This window comes from Equus caballus, chromosome 9, assembly GCF_041296265.1.
Source record: "Equus caballus isolate H_3958 breed thoroughbred chromosome 9, TB-T2T, whole genome shotgun sequence".
In the NCBI taxonomy this organism is placed as follows: Eukaryota; Metazoa; Chordata; class Mammalia; order Perissodactyla; family Equidae; genus Equus; species Equus caballus.
Window position 1 is genome coordinate 60,751,587 of NC_091692.1, and position 15,584 is coordinate 60,767,170.

A 15,584-nucleotide genomic window follows, 5' to 3' on the forward strand; every position below is an offset into this window, starting at 1 on the left:
AGTCTGCAGAGCAATTTTTTTCGTTTAATGTTGTATCAGAAACTAACATATCATCAAACATTTATGGAACTTCTCTTCAGTGTAGCAGGCACTACACTACTCTTTAGTGATACTCAGAAGCAAAATGATATGGCCCAGTACCTCCAGCAGCCCTTCAACTGGTAAAAGAGACACACATAACAGCTGCCCATTTTGGGGTATTTACTATATGTCAGGCACTGTGCTGACTTCTTTAGGTAGATTAGTTCATTGAATCCTCATACTAACCCTTTCAGGTTGGATTTATTATCTGTATTTTATACGTGAGATTATGTAGCCTTCAAGAGGTTTAATTTGTCCAAAATGATACAATTAGAAAGTGTTAGACTTGACCCCATCTCTGTCTGACTCCAAAGGCTATAGGTTATTTTAACACTATCTGATACTACCACCACAAAACATTTTATAGAAAATAAAACATACTAAAATAGAAGTATGAGTAAAGTACTAGGATCACCAAGAAGTAAAAGAGTGAGAGAACACTTCTCAGAGTTCGTTTGTTCTGAGTTTTGATAGATAGCTAAATGGTTCTGAGTTTTGATAGATAGCTAAATGGTTGCCAGCTACAGCAAGCTCAGAAGGGGTGCTCCAGGCAGGGAAGTGGTATAGTATAGATAGAGGTGTTTTAAAAAAGGTGGTATCTTCACAGAACACAGACAAGTTGTTTTTGTTTCAAATAGCTAATGATGGATTTTTCTAACAACAATGTATCTTCCTCAACAACTTTAAATCAATTAACAAATGTTATTTGAAAAATTTTAATGACAGATCATTGTCTTGAATTATTTAACAGTCCTTTAACACTTTCACAAGAAACCTATAATAATTTGTAGCATGTGAGAAAATGATACTATATTTACCAACCAAATTAAGGAAGAGCCTGAAAAATGATAAGCAATACCTAGTACTTTGGGGAATATTTTTCCGTTGCTGGTGGTAATATAAAATTAGTGTAGCATTTTTGGAAAGGTGTTGGAGATTTTCCATAACCTTAAACTTTTTCATACCATTTACCTAGTAATTCCACTTCTAGGAGCCTGTCCTAAGGAAATATTATTAGATGTTTGTCATAGATGTTTGTTGGCAAAAATTAAAAATTTGAATGTCCAATTATATGGAAATAGCTGAAAAAATTGTTTCTAACACTAAATGAAATATTATACATCTTTTTAAAATGACATTTATGAAGAGTATATTAGTATGTAAAAAGGGTTACAGATTTGTCTCTACAGTATGATTATAACCATAAAGGGGTGAGGGCGGAGGGAACCTATGTGCAGGTAGATAAAAAAGACTAAAAGGAAATGCACTAAAATATTACCATTGATTATGTTTGGTGATAAGATGGGAGTTGGGGGGATTTTGGTTTTTTCTCAGAGTTTCCTTGGTTTCTTTAGTGAATCTGTGTTACTACTTCAAGAAAAAAACAAGTGAAAGATCTAGGTCTTAAATAGCAAACTGATGGTTAGGAGACCTAAGAAAGGGGGAGACCAAAGAATCAAACTGGAGATTGTGGAGTTGTGCTGCCAAAATGATCATAACTTCCACTGCTACCACGTTGTTCTTTGTTCTCTACATAGGGAGTCATTGATGGGAAATTTTGAGAACTAATAGCCTTTAGTGTACAAAGGAAAAATCCACCTTCAAGGACTTTAATTACTTATGTTTTGCTTGATCACTTACATTTACCGTTGTTTCAAACCTATTGTAGTAGAGGAAAATAAACATCAGTTTGAATGGCATACAATTATTTTAGATTACTTTTCTTTGTCCTTCATAATTTAGGACTACTGAGTTTTCCTTCTCTTTCTTACTATCCAAAACCTGAAAATCAATTTTATAATGATAAAGGTAAACAATGTAAACTACTCCTACTTAAAATATAATTTCAACTAATAGTAATCATGATTTGGAAACAGTTTATTGTACTACTTGGAAAATCACTGTAAAGAATGCTAATTAGTATAATTCTTTAAAGAGGCATTTTTTAAATTATACATTACTTTGTATTAGTCCAAAGAAAGTCGGACACTCAAAAGTAATTTTAAAGATAGAAATGCACATTTGAGGGGTCAGCTCCGTGGCTGAGTGGTTGAGTTCGCGCACTGTGCTTCAGCGGCCCAGGGTTTCACCAGTTTGAATCCTGGGCGCGGACATGGCACCACTCATCAAGCCATGCTGAGGCGGCATCCCACATACCACAACTAGAAGGACCCACAACTAAAAATACGCAACTATGTACCTGGGGGCTTTAGGAGAAAAAAGTAAAAATAAAATCTTTAAAAAAATTTTAAAAAGAAATGCACATTTGATGCTTTTTCTCAAGTATTTCCTTGGCATTTTAATATGAATAATTTTCTTGAATGGGCACCTACTTTGTTTTTATGATTACCGTGTTACAGGTTATACTAGACCCATTTTTAACATATTTGCATAACATCATTTATACAGTAATACTGGGAATGTAACTAGTTTAAAATATAATTTTTCCTTACAGATTTCTAAGCAAGAACAGAAAAAAATGGATACGTTTGATGGAAGCATGGCTGAAACCTCATCTCGGTACAGTGGTGCTCAAGATAGTGGAATTGGCAGTGACAGCGTTAAAATCAGAATAGTGCAAATAGAGCAGCACAGTGGTACCAGTCAGCATCGCATTGCCCGTCCTTCACGCCAATCATCAATTGTAAAAAATCTGAATTTTATTCCTTTTGACATATTTATTACTGCAAGTAGAATCTCACTAATGACCTATTCCTGTACAGCCTTGCCCAAGTCGAAATCACAAGAACAGAAGGATAACGAAAAAATAGGCAAGAGTTCGTTAAATCTCCCAGAAGTTGATGCAGATGTTGCTAAGCCCAGCCAGGCATGTATTTCCACGGTAACAGCAGAAGATCTCTTAAGCAGTAGCGTATCTTTTCCTTCAGGGAAAAAATTAGGGGTCATCTCTCTTCAAAGTCTTCATGCATCCACAAGGTCATCTGCTAGACAAGCACTTGGTATAACGATTGTTCGGCAGCCTGGACGAAGAGGAACTGGTGACTTGCAGCTAGAACCGTTTTTGTACTTTATTGTGTCCCAACCTTCTTTGCTTCTGAGTTGTCATCACAGAAAGCAACGAGTGGAAATATCCATTTTTGATGCTGTGCTTAAAGGGGTCGCCTCTGACTACAAATGCACAGGTAAGAGCAAATTTACTGGAATGCTAATAATTATTACTACATATTAAATGTTATTCCCGAAGTTTCAAGATTGGTCAAACAGAAAACAGCTGGCAGACCAGACAAGCCTTCTTTTCTGTATAGAATATGTAAATATGTAAAGTTCATGTCCCACAGCTGAATCGTGTTTAAGTAAATGTTTGAAATGTATCAAGGTTTAGCCTTAGCATTTTTACCGTGCCTCTGAATATTTTTTTTTTTCAGGAGCTGAATGAAACAGGGACTCTTTCTGGACAATAGAAATGCTTAACAATTTCCAATGATTGGGAAGCAAAGCTTTTTTTCATATTATTGGCCCATAGGTATACTTTCCAGGTTTATGCATTAGCAATTTAGATTAAAAAAATAAAAACTTTAGAAAATGAAGTTTGTTTCGATATTCTTTTGATTTAATCATCTTGCTGTAGGAGCATGATACTAAATGTATTTGAGAAGGTTTATTAGTAAAGTAAGATGATGTAAAGATTTTTATACATCTACAACAAACACATTTATTAGTGGTATTGGCCAACTGACTCTTGTTGCCCCACCCATACGTTCCTTATAACCAGAGAGCATCCATTATACTAATTCTATTGAACTTCTTCTGAGACTAGGAAAGTGATCAGGGGTTCAGATTTAAGACATACTAGCTATTAAGTAACAAGGGCTAATGGAAACAGGGTCAAACAAAGGATAGAGACCTTTTCCCTGAGTTAGTGGAGAATTAGAGATTTGGCCAGAAAGACTGCAGAGGATAGATGGGTCATCTAAGACTTGGCATTGGCAGCCGGCCCTAGCAAGCTCAGGTATAATGCAGGCATTTAATTGCTATCAGGTGATCCCACCTAGCAGATGGAAGCCAGCAATGAGGCATTTGGAGAATTTGTCCAATCTGGAAGTCAGGCTGGTTCATTCTTGGCATTAAGGAGAACCATTTTACACAGCAGACTCCTGGAGAGTAGGTGGCAGGTGTGAGGATCAGGATTTAGCCTAAGGAAGTAGGATCAAAGGAGCCCTTGGCTCTTGCTGAGGTATACTGCAAGTCTTGTGCTTTAGAAAGGAGTAACTGGCCAGTTGCTGAGGAGGAGTAACCTGGGGTTACCTCCTAGACTGCCTGCTGGCCCTGTCTCCATTGGTGTGCTGGAACTGGCTCACACTGACTCTCAAGAGCCAACTGTTAAATTTTTAAGAACTTTGAAAGACAGCTGTTAAACCACTGGTAGTTTAAATTGGCCATAGTGTGAATATTTACGCCACAGATATTGGCAAATGCTATCAGCCAGCTCTCCTATTCTGAGAGTTAAATATTTACCAGTAACCACTGCCTCCCTTCCCCAAACATGTTCTCATTTATCAGTGCCTGCAATAAAATAGGTACTTTAGGAGCACTGGAGATGGGAGTGGTGCTGAGGTAGTTGATGTTATGTGATTGAAGGACTCATGGCTGTATACCTGATAACTGTTACAGGGTCTGCTTAGCATTGGCCAAAACTAGGTGCAGGATTGGGAGAACAAATCTTAATTCCAAACCCCTCTTTAAGTTCTTTTGGCTGCAGTCACTTTATACGTGGGTGGCTTCAGTGGCCTCTATTAAGAAATATTGATATGAAGTTCAGCAAAGTTATCAGGGCTCATGTGAAAGATGCGTATTTGAATTATAATCATTTCCTAGATTGAAATAATAAAGTACTTTTGTTTAATAAAAAATCCTTCTTTGTAGACCAATGTGGAACCTAATTTCAGTAGATGAAACTTAGAGTGAAAGCAATGGGCCAGATTCAATATAGAGGATTACATGTGGAAGGAAAAAGGATTACATACTTTCTTTTTTTTAAATATTTATTTATTTGTTTTATTGCAGTAACATTGGATTATAACATTATATAGCTTTCAGATGTACATTGTAATATATTTCGAATTCTGTGTAGATTACATCATGTTCACCACCCAAAAACTAATTATACTCCATCACCTCGCATGTGAGCCTAATCACCCCTTTTGCCCTCCCCCCTCCCCCCTTCCCCTATGGTAACCACCAATCCAGTCTCCGTTCCTATGTGTTTGTTTGTCATTGTTTTTGTCTTCTACTTATGAGTGAGATCATATGATACACGACTTTCTCTCTCTGACGTATTTCACTTAGCATAATACCCTCAAGGTCCATCCATGTTGTCACAAATGGCCAGATTTCATCATTTCTTATGGCTGAGTAGTATTCCATTGTGTATATATACCACATCTTCTGTATCCATTCGTCCCTTGATGGGCACCTAGGTTGCTTCCAAGTCTTGGCTGTTGTGAATAATGCTGCAGTGAACATAGGGGCGCATGTATCTTTATGCATTTGTGTTTTCAAGTTCTTTGGATAAATACCCAGCAGTGGAATCATATGGTAGATCTATTCTTAATTTCCTGAGGATACTGCATACTGCTTTCCATAGTGGCTGCACCAGTTTGCACTCCCACCAGCAGTCTACAAGGGTTCCCTTCTCTCCACATCCTCTCCAACACTTGTTGTTTCCTGTCTTGTTAATTATAGCCATTCTGACCAGATTGAGGTGATAGCTCATTGTAGTTTTGATTGGCATTTCCCTGACAGCTAATGATGTTGAGCATCTTTTGCTATGCCTGTTGGCCATGCATATATCTTCTTTGGGGAAATCTCTGTTCAAATATTTTGTCCATTTCCTAATTGGTTTGTTGGTTTTCTTGTTGTTGAGCTGTATGAGTTCTTTGTATATTTTGGATAATAACACCTTATCTGAGATATGGTTTGCCATATCTTCTCCCAATTGTTAGGTTGTCTTTTCGTTTTGTTGATGGTTTCCTTTGCTGTGCAGAAGCTTTTTAGTTTGATGTAGTCCTATTTGTTCATTTTGTTTGTTTGTTTCCCTTGCCCAGTCAGACATGGTACTTGAAAATATGCTGCTAAGACCAATGTCAAAGAGCGTACTGCTTATGTTTTCTTCTAGAAGTTTCATGGTTTCGGGTCTTACATTCAAGTCTTTCATCCATTTTGAGTTGATTTTTGTGCATGGTGTAAGGGAATGGTCTACCTTCATTCTTTTGCATGTGGCTGTCCAGTTTTCCCAACACCATTTATATAAGAGACTCTCCTTTCTCCATTGTATGTTCTTGGCTCCCTTGTCGAATATTAGCTGTCCATAAATGTGTGGGTTTATTTCTGGGCTCTTGATTCTGTCCCATTGATCTGTGTGTCTGTTTTTGTGCCAGTACCATGCTGTTTTGGTTACTCTGGCTTTGTAGTATATTTTGAAATCAGGGAGTGTGATACCTCCAGCTTTGTTCTCTTTCCTCAGAATTCCTTTGGCTATTTGGGGTCTTTTGTTGTTCCATATAAATTTTAGGATTCTTTGTTCTGTTTCTGTGAAACATGTTGTTGGAACTTTGATATGGATTGCGTTGAATCTATAGATTGCTTTAGGAAGTATGGACATTTTGACTATGTTAATTTTCCAATCCAAGAGCACAGAATCTCTTTCCATTTCTTTGTGTTTTCTTCAACAATGTTTTGTAATTTTCCATGTACAGATCTTTCACCTCTTTGGTTAAGTTTATTCCCAGGTATTTTATTCTTTTTGTTGCAATTGTAAATGGGATTGTATTCTTAATTTCTCTTTCTGCTACTTCGTTATTAGTGTATATAAACGCAACCAATTTTTGTATGTTGATTTTGTATCCCGCAATTTGACTGTATTCATTTGTTATTTCTAAAAGTTTTTTAGTGGATTCTGCACCAGTTTGCACTCCCACCAGCAGTCTACAAGGGTTCCCTTCTCTCCACATCCTCTCCAACACTTGTTGTTTCCTGTCTTGTTAATTATAGCCATTCTGGTTTTCTATATATAAAATCATGCAAAGAGTGACAGTTTCACTTCTTCTTTTCCAATGTGGATCCCTTTTATTTCTTTTCTTGCCTGATTGCTCTGGCTAGGACTTCCAATACTATGTTAAATAAGAGTCGTGACAGTGGGCATCCTTGTCTAGTTCCTGTTCTTAGCAGGATAGCTTTCAGTTTTTCTCCATTGAGAATGATATTAGCTGTGGGGTTTGTCATATATGGCCTTTATTATGTTGAGGTATTTTCCTTCTATACCCATTTTATTTAGAGTTTTTGTCATAAATGGGTGTTGTATCTTGTCAAATGCTCTCTCTGCGTCTATTGATATGATCATGTGATTTTTATTATTCATTTTATTAATGTGATGTATCACATTGATAGATTTGTGAATGTTGAACCTTCACTGCATCCCTGAAATGAAACCCACTTGATCATGATGTTTGATCTTTTTAATGTAGTGTTGTATTCAATTTACTATTATTCTGTTGAGGATTTTTGCATCGCTGTTCATCAGTGATATTGGCCTGTAATTTTCTTTTTTTGTGTTGTCGTCGTCTGGTTTTGATATCAGAATAATGTTGGCTTCGTAGAATGAGTTAGGAAGCCTCCCCTCCTCTTCAATTTTTTGGAAGAGTTTGAGAAGGATAGGTATTAAGTCTTCTTTGAATGTTTGGTAGACTTCACCAGGGAAGCCATCTGGTCCTGGACTTTTATTTTTTGGGAGGTTTTGATTGCTGTTTTGATCTCCTTACTGGTGATTGGTCTATTCAAATTTTCTACTTCTTCTTGGTCCAGTTTTGGAAGGTTCTATGTTTCTAAGAATTTATCCATTTCTGCTAGATTATCCAATTTGTTGGTGTATAGCTTTTCATAGTATTCTCTTATTATCTTTTGTATGTCTGAGGTGTCCATTGTAATTTTTCCTCTTCTTCTGATTTTATTTCTTTGAGCCTTCTCTCTTTTTTTTCTTGGTGAGTCTAGCTAAGGGTTTGTCAATTTTGTTTATCTTTTCAAAGAACCAGCTCTTGGTTTCATTAATTCTTTCTATTGTTTCATTAGTCTCTATTTTGTTTATTTCTGCTCTGATTTTTATTATTCCCTTCTTTCTGCTGATTTTGGTCTTGCTTTGATCTTCTTTTTCCAATACCTTTAGATGCGCTGTTAGATTCTTTATTTGGGATTTTTCTTCTTTGTTGAGGTAGACCTGAATTGCTATAAACTTCCAAACAACTTTTGCTGTATCCCATAGATTTTGGCATGTCATATTTTCATTTTCATTTGTCTCCAGGATTTTTTGATTTCTCCTTTGAGTTCTTCATTGACCCAATCATTGTTCAGTAGCATTTTGTTTAATCTCCACATTTTTGTGGCTTTTCTGGTTTTCTTCCTGTAGTTGATTTCTAGTTTCATACCTTTGTGGTCAGAAAAGATGCATGGTATTATTTCAATCTTCTTAAATTTATTGAGACTCATTTTGTGGGCTAATATGTGATCCATCCTGGAGAATGTTCCATGTGTATTTGAAAAGAATGTGTATTCTGTGGTTTTTAGATGGAATGTTCCATATATATCCACTAAGTCTATCTGGTCAAACGCGTCGTTTAAGGCCAGTGTTTCCTTATTGATCTTCTGTTTGGATCCACTGGTGTAAGTGGAGTGTTAAAGTCTCCTACTATTATTGTGTTACTGTCTATTTCTCCTTTTATGTCTGTTAATAATTGCTTTATATATTTAGGTGCTCCTATGTTGGGTGCATAGATATTTACAAGTGTTATACCTTCTTGCTGTATTGTTCCCTTTATCATTATGTAGTGCCCTTCTTTGCCTCTTGTTACACTTTTTGTTTCAAAGTCTATTTTGTCTGATATAAGTATTGCTACCCCTGCTTTCTTTTCTTTGCTATTTGCATGGTGTATTTTTTTCCATCCTTTTACTTTCGGCTTGTGAGTATCTTAAAGTCTGAAGTGTGTCTCTTGTATGCAGCATATATATGGGTTCTTGTTTTTTCATCCAATTGGCCACCCTATTCCTTTTGATTGGAGCATTTAGTCCATTGACATTTAAAGTAGCTATTGATAAATATGTGTTTATTGCCATTTTGTTACTGTTTTTTCTGGGTGCTTTAGTAGTTCTTCTCTTTTCCTTTCTTTTTCTCTTGCTCTCTTCCCTTGTGGTTTGATGGCTTTCTTTAGTAATATCTTTGATTTCTTTTGTCTTACTCATTTTCTTACTTATTATAGGTTTCTGATTTGTGATTACCGTGAGGATCCTATATAATATTCTATGTATATAACAGTCTATATTGAGTCGATAGACTCTTTAGCTTGACCTCTTTCTTAAAGCTCTGCTTTTTCACTCCCCTCCTCCCACATTTTATGTTTTTTAAATCATATCTAATCTCTTGTTTTGTGTGTGTATATCCATTACCCTCTTATTATTGAAATAGGTAATTTTAGTATAAAGTTTTATCTTTCTGTAATTTGGAATTCATCTCTGCACACTCACCTTTCTAAAAATATTTAAACTATACTGCTTTGTCCTCAGGGAGTTGACATTTGTAAGCCACTACCTTATCAGATTAAAATGTATTTTGGGGCCAGCCCAGTGGCCTAGTGGTTAAGTTCACATTCTCCGCTTTGGTGGCCTGGGGTTTGCAAGTTCAGATCCCGGGCACAGACCTACACACTGCTCATCAAGCCATGCTGTGATGGTGTCCCACATACAAAACAGAGGAAATTGTCACAGATGTTAGCTCAGGGATAATCTTACTCAAGCAAAAGGAGGAAGATTAGCAACCAATGTTAGCTCAGGGCCAATTTTCCTCGCCAAAAAAAAAAATTATTTCGACTTCTTTTAAAGATGCAACTTTTCTTTTGATCTTCTAGTGGAGCACTAATTAGTTTATTCAATGTTTTAAATACATAAATTTTATTAAATGTTAATGAAGTTATTTTTTTGAAAACTGATCTGGGAGACTTCTGTTTTAAATTGGTCCACCTGAATGAACTATTCAAGTCCCATTACCAATTTATTTACGCAGAAACACTTCATGTAGCACTTTTCCGTCCTGAGGAAAGCACTGTTCCATATCCAGGATTCTTTTGAAGCCCTGAAATAGTAAATGTGTGAGTAAGAAAAAGAGTAAAATATGAATGGCTATAATGTTAATATTCATGAGGATGAGGAGCAATAAGCTGGAGGTGGCCAGTTCCATTTCTGGATTCTAAAGTGACAGAGAAGTCATTGCAATGTCTTAACTGGAGAGATGAAAAAGGGGCATTGCCATGAAGCTAACTTTCTAAGAAAGATCAAGGAAAAGTTAAAGGCATCATAAGTTAAAAGTGAAATAAGTGACATATTATGTCCTTCTGCAGTGTTCATACTTTTTGTCTTGATACTAAAATTAGTCCTTTTCTGTAAGGTAATTCAAGTGGCAGCCAACCAATACTAGTTTTAGCATATGTGTGCATCTCAATGATTGCCTTAATTCATCATTTCACATGCGCCTGAGGTTGTTATAGAGATAATGGATTGTATTTTTGAGAGGAGAAAAACATTTTATTGAAAAAAAATTTCTAGTACAACGTGACTTGTAGTTGTTTACTGTTGTCTATGCAAGTCATAAACCATTATTACATGTGCTCATGTTCCTTTGTATGGAAATCATATATAACAAAAAGTAAACAAAGGATTTTTGTTTCTCTCTTTGAAAAGACATCCTATTCAGAGGATAGTTTTCAAAAAAAATCTTAATTCTTATATAAAAATAAGATAAACATGTCAAAGATTTTATTAAACTCATTAATTAGTAAAGGAACCAGTAAGAATGTTAAAAAAGAATTCATACACGGGAAACCTCTAAGGCCCTGCTTATCTCAGAAACTTTGATGCTCTAATTCATTAGGGTCCTAAAAATGGTAAGAGCCACTTGGTCATTTACTTTATTTAGTGTTAAAGCGTGGCTATGGGTGAATCTAGAAAGATGGAAATATTTTTAACATTAAATTATGAAGATTTGGTTTCCTTTGGCATATTCAGGAAACTGCAGTGAAGACCCTGAAAGCAAATACTAGAAATCCTTTGAGCATTATTGGAATATGGTGTAATATCTCAAGCTGACTACTTTAAATTAATCAACATGGTTTTTAAAATCACACTTACCCTCCTGTCTTGTACAATCAACTTGGCATTATTTTAGAATGAACCTCTTATCCCTATTGTGCTTTCATTCAGACAATCTTTGGGAATACTCATTCATTCCATTTGAACAGCAGCTATTCGTCAGACATGTTCAAGATGCTGAGGAAACAGTAATCTGACCCAGTTTCTGCCCTCAGGCACCTCTCCTCATTTAATATTTTACTTACGGTGATTAATGATGAAAGTTTAGCAGAGTATGGATCTTCATGAAATGGAGGGCTGTGAAACACTGAAATGTGTAAAGTAAAACCTGTAACTTCTACTTCCATTGAAGCAATTTAGAAAAGCTTAGTGTCAGTTGTATGGAATGGTTTATGGAAAACTGCCTGAGTATAGAGGAATGAAATAGGACTACTCTTCAAATTTATTTTTTTTTATTAGTAGTGGATTGAGCTCTAGCTGTCATTCAGAATAATTTTTAGTATTCTGTTTATTTTATCGATTTGCATTTTGGCTATTTGTAATGTATTTTAGTGGTTGCTTTGGGGTTTTGAATGTATATGCCTAATATTTCACAGTCCATTTAGCAGTAATATTTTATCACGTAAAGTAAAATGTAGCCTTACAGTCATGTTGGTCCCATTATCCTTCCCTATTTATGTCATAATTATTGTATATATTATATCTACATATATTGAAAACCCTACCAGATAAAATTTTGATCTTTGTTTCAATAATCTTACATATTTTAAAGAATTGGAGAGGGAAAAACCTAGTCTTTTATATTTCCCAAGTATCTACCATGTCCAGAGCTCATCTTCATTTCTGAAGTTCTAGGTTTTCCTCTGGTACATTTTCCTGCAGCATTAAGAACTTCCTTTAGCATTTCTTAGAGAAGGCCTGCTGGCAATGAATTCTCTTAGTTTTCTATCATCTGAAAGGTGTTTTTTTCCATCTCTCTCATTTCTGAAGGATATTCTTGCTTTATGGAGAATTCTGGATTGACATTTCTTTCAGCACTTTAAAGATATTGTTCCACTGTTTTTTATTCTTTGCGCTTTCTGATGAGAAATCCATGACAATTCCAATCCTTGTTTGCATGTATGTAACGTGTTGTTTTTCTCTAGCTGCTTTCAAGATCTTTTTCTTTATCTTTGATTTTTTGTAGGTCGATAATGATGTGTCTGAACTTGGTTTATTTGAATTTATCCTGTTTGAGGTTCCCTGAACTTCCTGGCTCTGTAAATATATGGGTTTTTTAAAACTAAATTTATTAAATTTTTGGCTATTTCTTTTAATATTTTTTCTGCACCAATCTTTCTTCTCTCCTTTTGGGACTCCAGTGTTAAACTTTTTTATATTGTACCACAGATCTCTAAAATTCCTTTGTTTTTCTTTTTTCCCCTCTATTCTTCATATTGAATAATTTCTGTTGAATTTTTCAGTTCTAAAATTTCCATTTGTCTTTTTTGTAGTTTTCATTTCTCTTCTGAGAACTTCTATATTTCCATTCATTTCAGGCATTTTCACCTTTACCTCAGGAAACAGTTGTAACACCTGCTTAAAGTCTTAAATGCTTGTGTCACTGCCACCACAGCACAGCCACTGTACTACCTGTCATTACACACACACACATACACACACACACACATTGAGTCCATTCTTGGGGAAAAACCAGGAAAAAAAAAAAAAGAAAAAGCAGTTTTCCCCCACACATTTTTTTTTTCTTTTTTTTTTGGCTGAGGAGGATTCACCCTGAGCTAACATGTGTTGCCAACCCTCCTCTTTTTGTATGTGAGCCACGCCAAACCATGGCCACTGACAGACAAATGGTGTAGGTCCATTCCCAGGAATCGAACCCGAGCCACCAAAGCAGAGCATGCCAAACTTAACCACTAGGCAACCTGGCCTGGCCCTCCCCTACACTCTTAAAACACAGGGGCCTTATTTCCCAGGCAGGGTTTCTGTTGGACTTTTGGCTCTTCTTGCCTTCACTGTGTACCACAACTTAGGATTCATTCTCAAGTCAAAGTTATAAGAGAAAAGAGGAAATATAAAATAAAACAAAATGGGAAACTCACCACTGTGTGGGTCATATTTGCAAGTTTGACTCACCTCCCCAGTCCGCATTGTTCTTGTTTACTTCTGAGTCCTCAGGCATTTGTTTTTTGTGTTTTTTCTCGAGTTTTTAATTGTAAGCAGGATGAGAGTTAGGCTGCAGTGAGCTTATTCCAATTTTGGCTGGCACCAGAAATCCTGCAGTTTTAAAGTAATAAAAATGTTTTCTAGTCCATTAGCCGAGACATGGTTTTTTGAGAAACTTAATACAGGATTTCCTCCGAAACTGTTACTTTAGTATCTTTACATCTATGAGCACAGATCAGTTAAATATATTGTAATGAATAATTACTGCTCCCAGGGAGTTGTCGGCATTAACTTGATTCTGCCCGTGTCAGCATTAAGCAACGAACATGCCCAAATACTCAAAGGGTGGTAATAGCATTCTCTCTCTGTCTTCCTTGGGGATATCCTTTCATATATTATAAAATCAAATTAGAAGGGGAAATGCTGTGAAACTCGTTGTCCCTCATGTCAATCTGCCTTCTCAGCACATGTGACTGATATATATATACATATGTGTGTGTATTATATATACCATTTATATGCATGTATATTAAAAAACTGGAATTCTATATGAAATGCTACCCAAAATAGATGATAAATGGAATCTATATTTATACCTATTTTTACATCTTTTTTAGAAACCTGAAGCAAAGTAAAAATGATGACAGTTGCTCATAATTTTGAAAGTGTTATTAATAAAGTGTGATTTCCAATCTGTATAATTTAGTGATCTTAAATTATGCCAGCTATACTTGTAAGTGTATCTATAGTGCTTTGTTTTACTCTCTTTAATTTAAAAAATGGCAGATTATTTAAAGACTAAATTATCAACTTGAATTTTTTGTGACTATTAATATTAATAACATATAAATTATTTTCCATCTAGTCCAGGTAGATAATACGTCTGTGAGTTAACAGGTTTCTTCTTAAAATACTAAAATAATGTGGCAATGGGCTTTTCTATGCCTTTCTCACCTGGAGCAACCTCTAACAGGAATGAGATCTTCTGCCAGCACCTTTATATGTAGCAGCTGTATTATTGGCAATTCTCATTTAAATAAAGATGTATGTAGTTGTTTTTAACATAGTCGTATTAGTTGTGTTTATAAATATTTAAAAATTGGTATTTGTTTTGTTTAAGGTAATGGAGTCCAGATTTGAAATTGCCTCATATCCTGACTATGCAGCCCAAGGCAGTCTCAAAAAGTCGTTTTTCTTCTTGTTTGTTTGGGGCTTTTTGTTTGTTTTTGAAGAAATGACTGTACCATCTGGTCAATTGTGATGGAGTTGAACGATTCTGAGGGAATTTAACTAACCCCCGTATTTCCTCAGTACACAGTTAGTCCAGTATCTTATTACTCATTACTGTGTGCTAGGAACTAATAAACCGATTTCAAACAATTGCTTCTGCCTCTTGCAACTTCTTTACCTTATTGTAATTTCTTGAGCATCAGCTAGACAAAAATATAGAAATTAAAGTTGATTAGAACTTATCGTACTAAAAAAGCAGTTAATAATACACATCTATATAGGACAGAAACATCCATGAGATAATATCTCTAGTTTGGGACACTTTCTCGATTTTAATGTTTTGTAAATGTTACAGATATGACTTAAGGTCCAATTAAGAGGCAAACATGGACTAGAGTTCAATAAGAACTCAAGATTTGGAGTCAGTCAGTCCTGAGTTCTAATCCCAGGTCTGCTACTTACAGCTGTGTGACCTTGGGCAACTTATTTAATCTCTCTAAGCTTCAATTCCTTATCTATCATATGAGGATAATATGGGTAGCAGTCTCCTGGGGTTGCTGTGAGAATTAAATGATGTATATGAAGCTCTTAGCTAACTGTGTAGCGCAGGGCTCAGTGAATGTTAATATTGTTGTTGTTGCTTTTTATCATCATTAATCTCTTTAAGCCAATTTTAAAGTAACGGTTGTAATCAGCTTGTCATGTAAAAAAATTCACATCATTTCAATGCAATTATAGCTATTGTGTAGTTTGAAAAGTTTCAGTTACAGAAATTGGCTTCTTTACCCTTTCATGAATAGGTCTACAGAAAATGTGCCAAAGACATTTGAGTAAACCAACAGTTGGAAAATCATAAACTGGCTTCTTACACCTCATAAATCATATCTTGATTTCATTTAGTTATTGTGACTTTAAGAGAAGGATTGAATTACATTTCTCTTTAGAATTAAAGGTTTTGCTAA

At 35.5% G+C, this 15,584-nt stretch overlaps 1 protein-coding gene across 18 annotated transcripts in view; it reads left to right on the plus strand.

Annotated features, from left to right (window-relative positions):
- Positions 1-15,584, plus strand: part of VPS13B (vacuolar protein sorting 13 homolog B) — a 777,539-nt gene that overhangs the window by 565,824 nt on the left and 196,131 nt on the right. For 13 of the 18 annotated variants that reach the window (XR_011421645.1, XR_011421647.1, XR_011421644.1 and 10 more), the window contains one exon: positions 2,537-3,224. Coding sequence is in view for 14 of the 18 variants with exons in the window: in XM_005613228.4 (XP_005613285.2) it covers positions 2,537-3,224 (688 nt within the window). In the remaining 4 variants the exon portion in view is untranslated. Of the gene's footprint in view, positions 1-2,536; positions 3,225-14,512; positions 14,773-15,584 lie in introns of those variants that run through there. The other 5 variants (XR_011421646.1, XM_070222398.1, XM_023649197.2 and 2 more) reach the window with 1 other exon arrangement.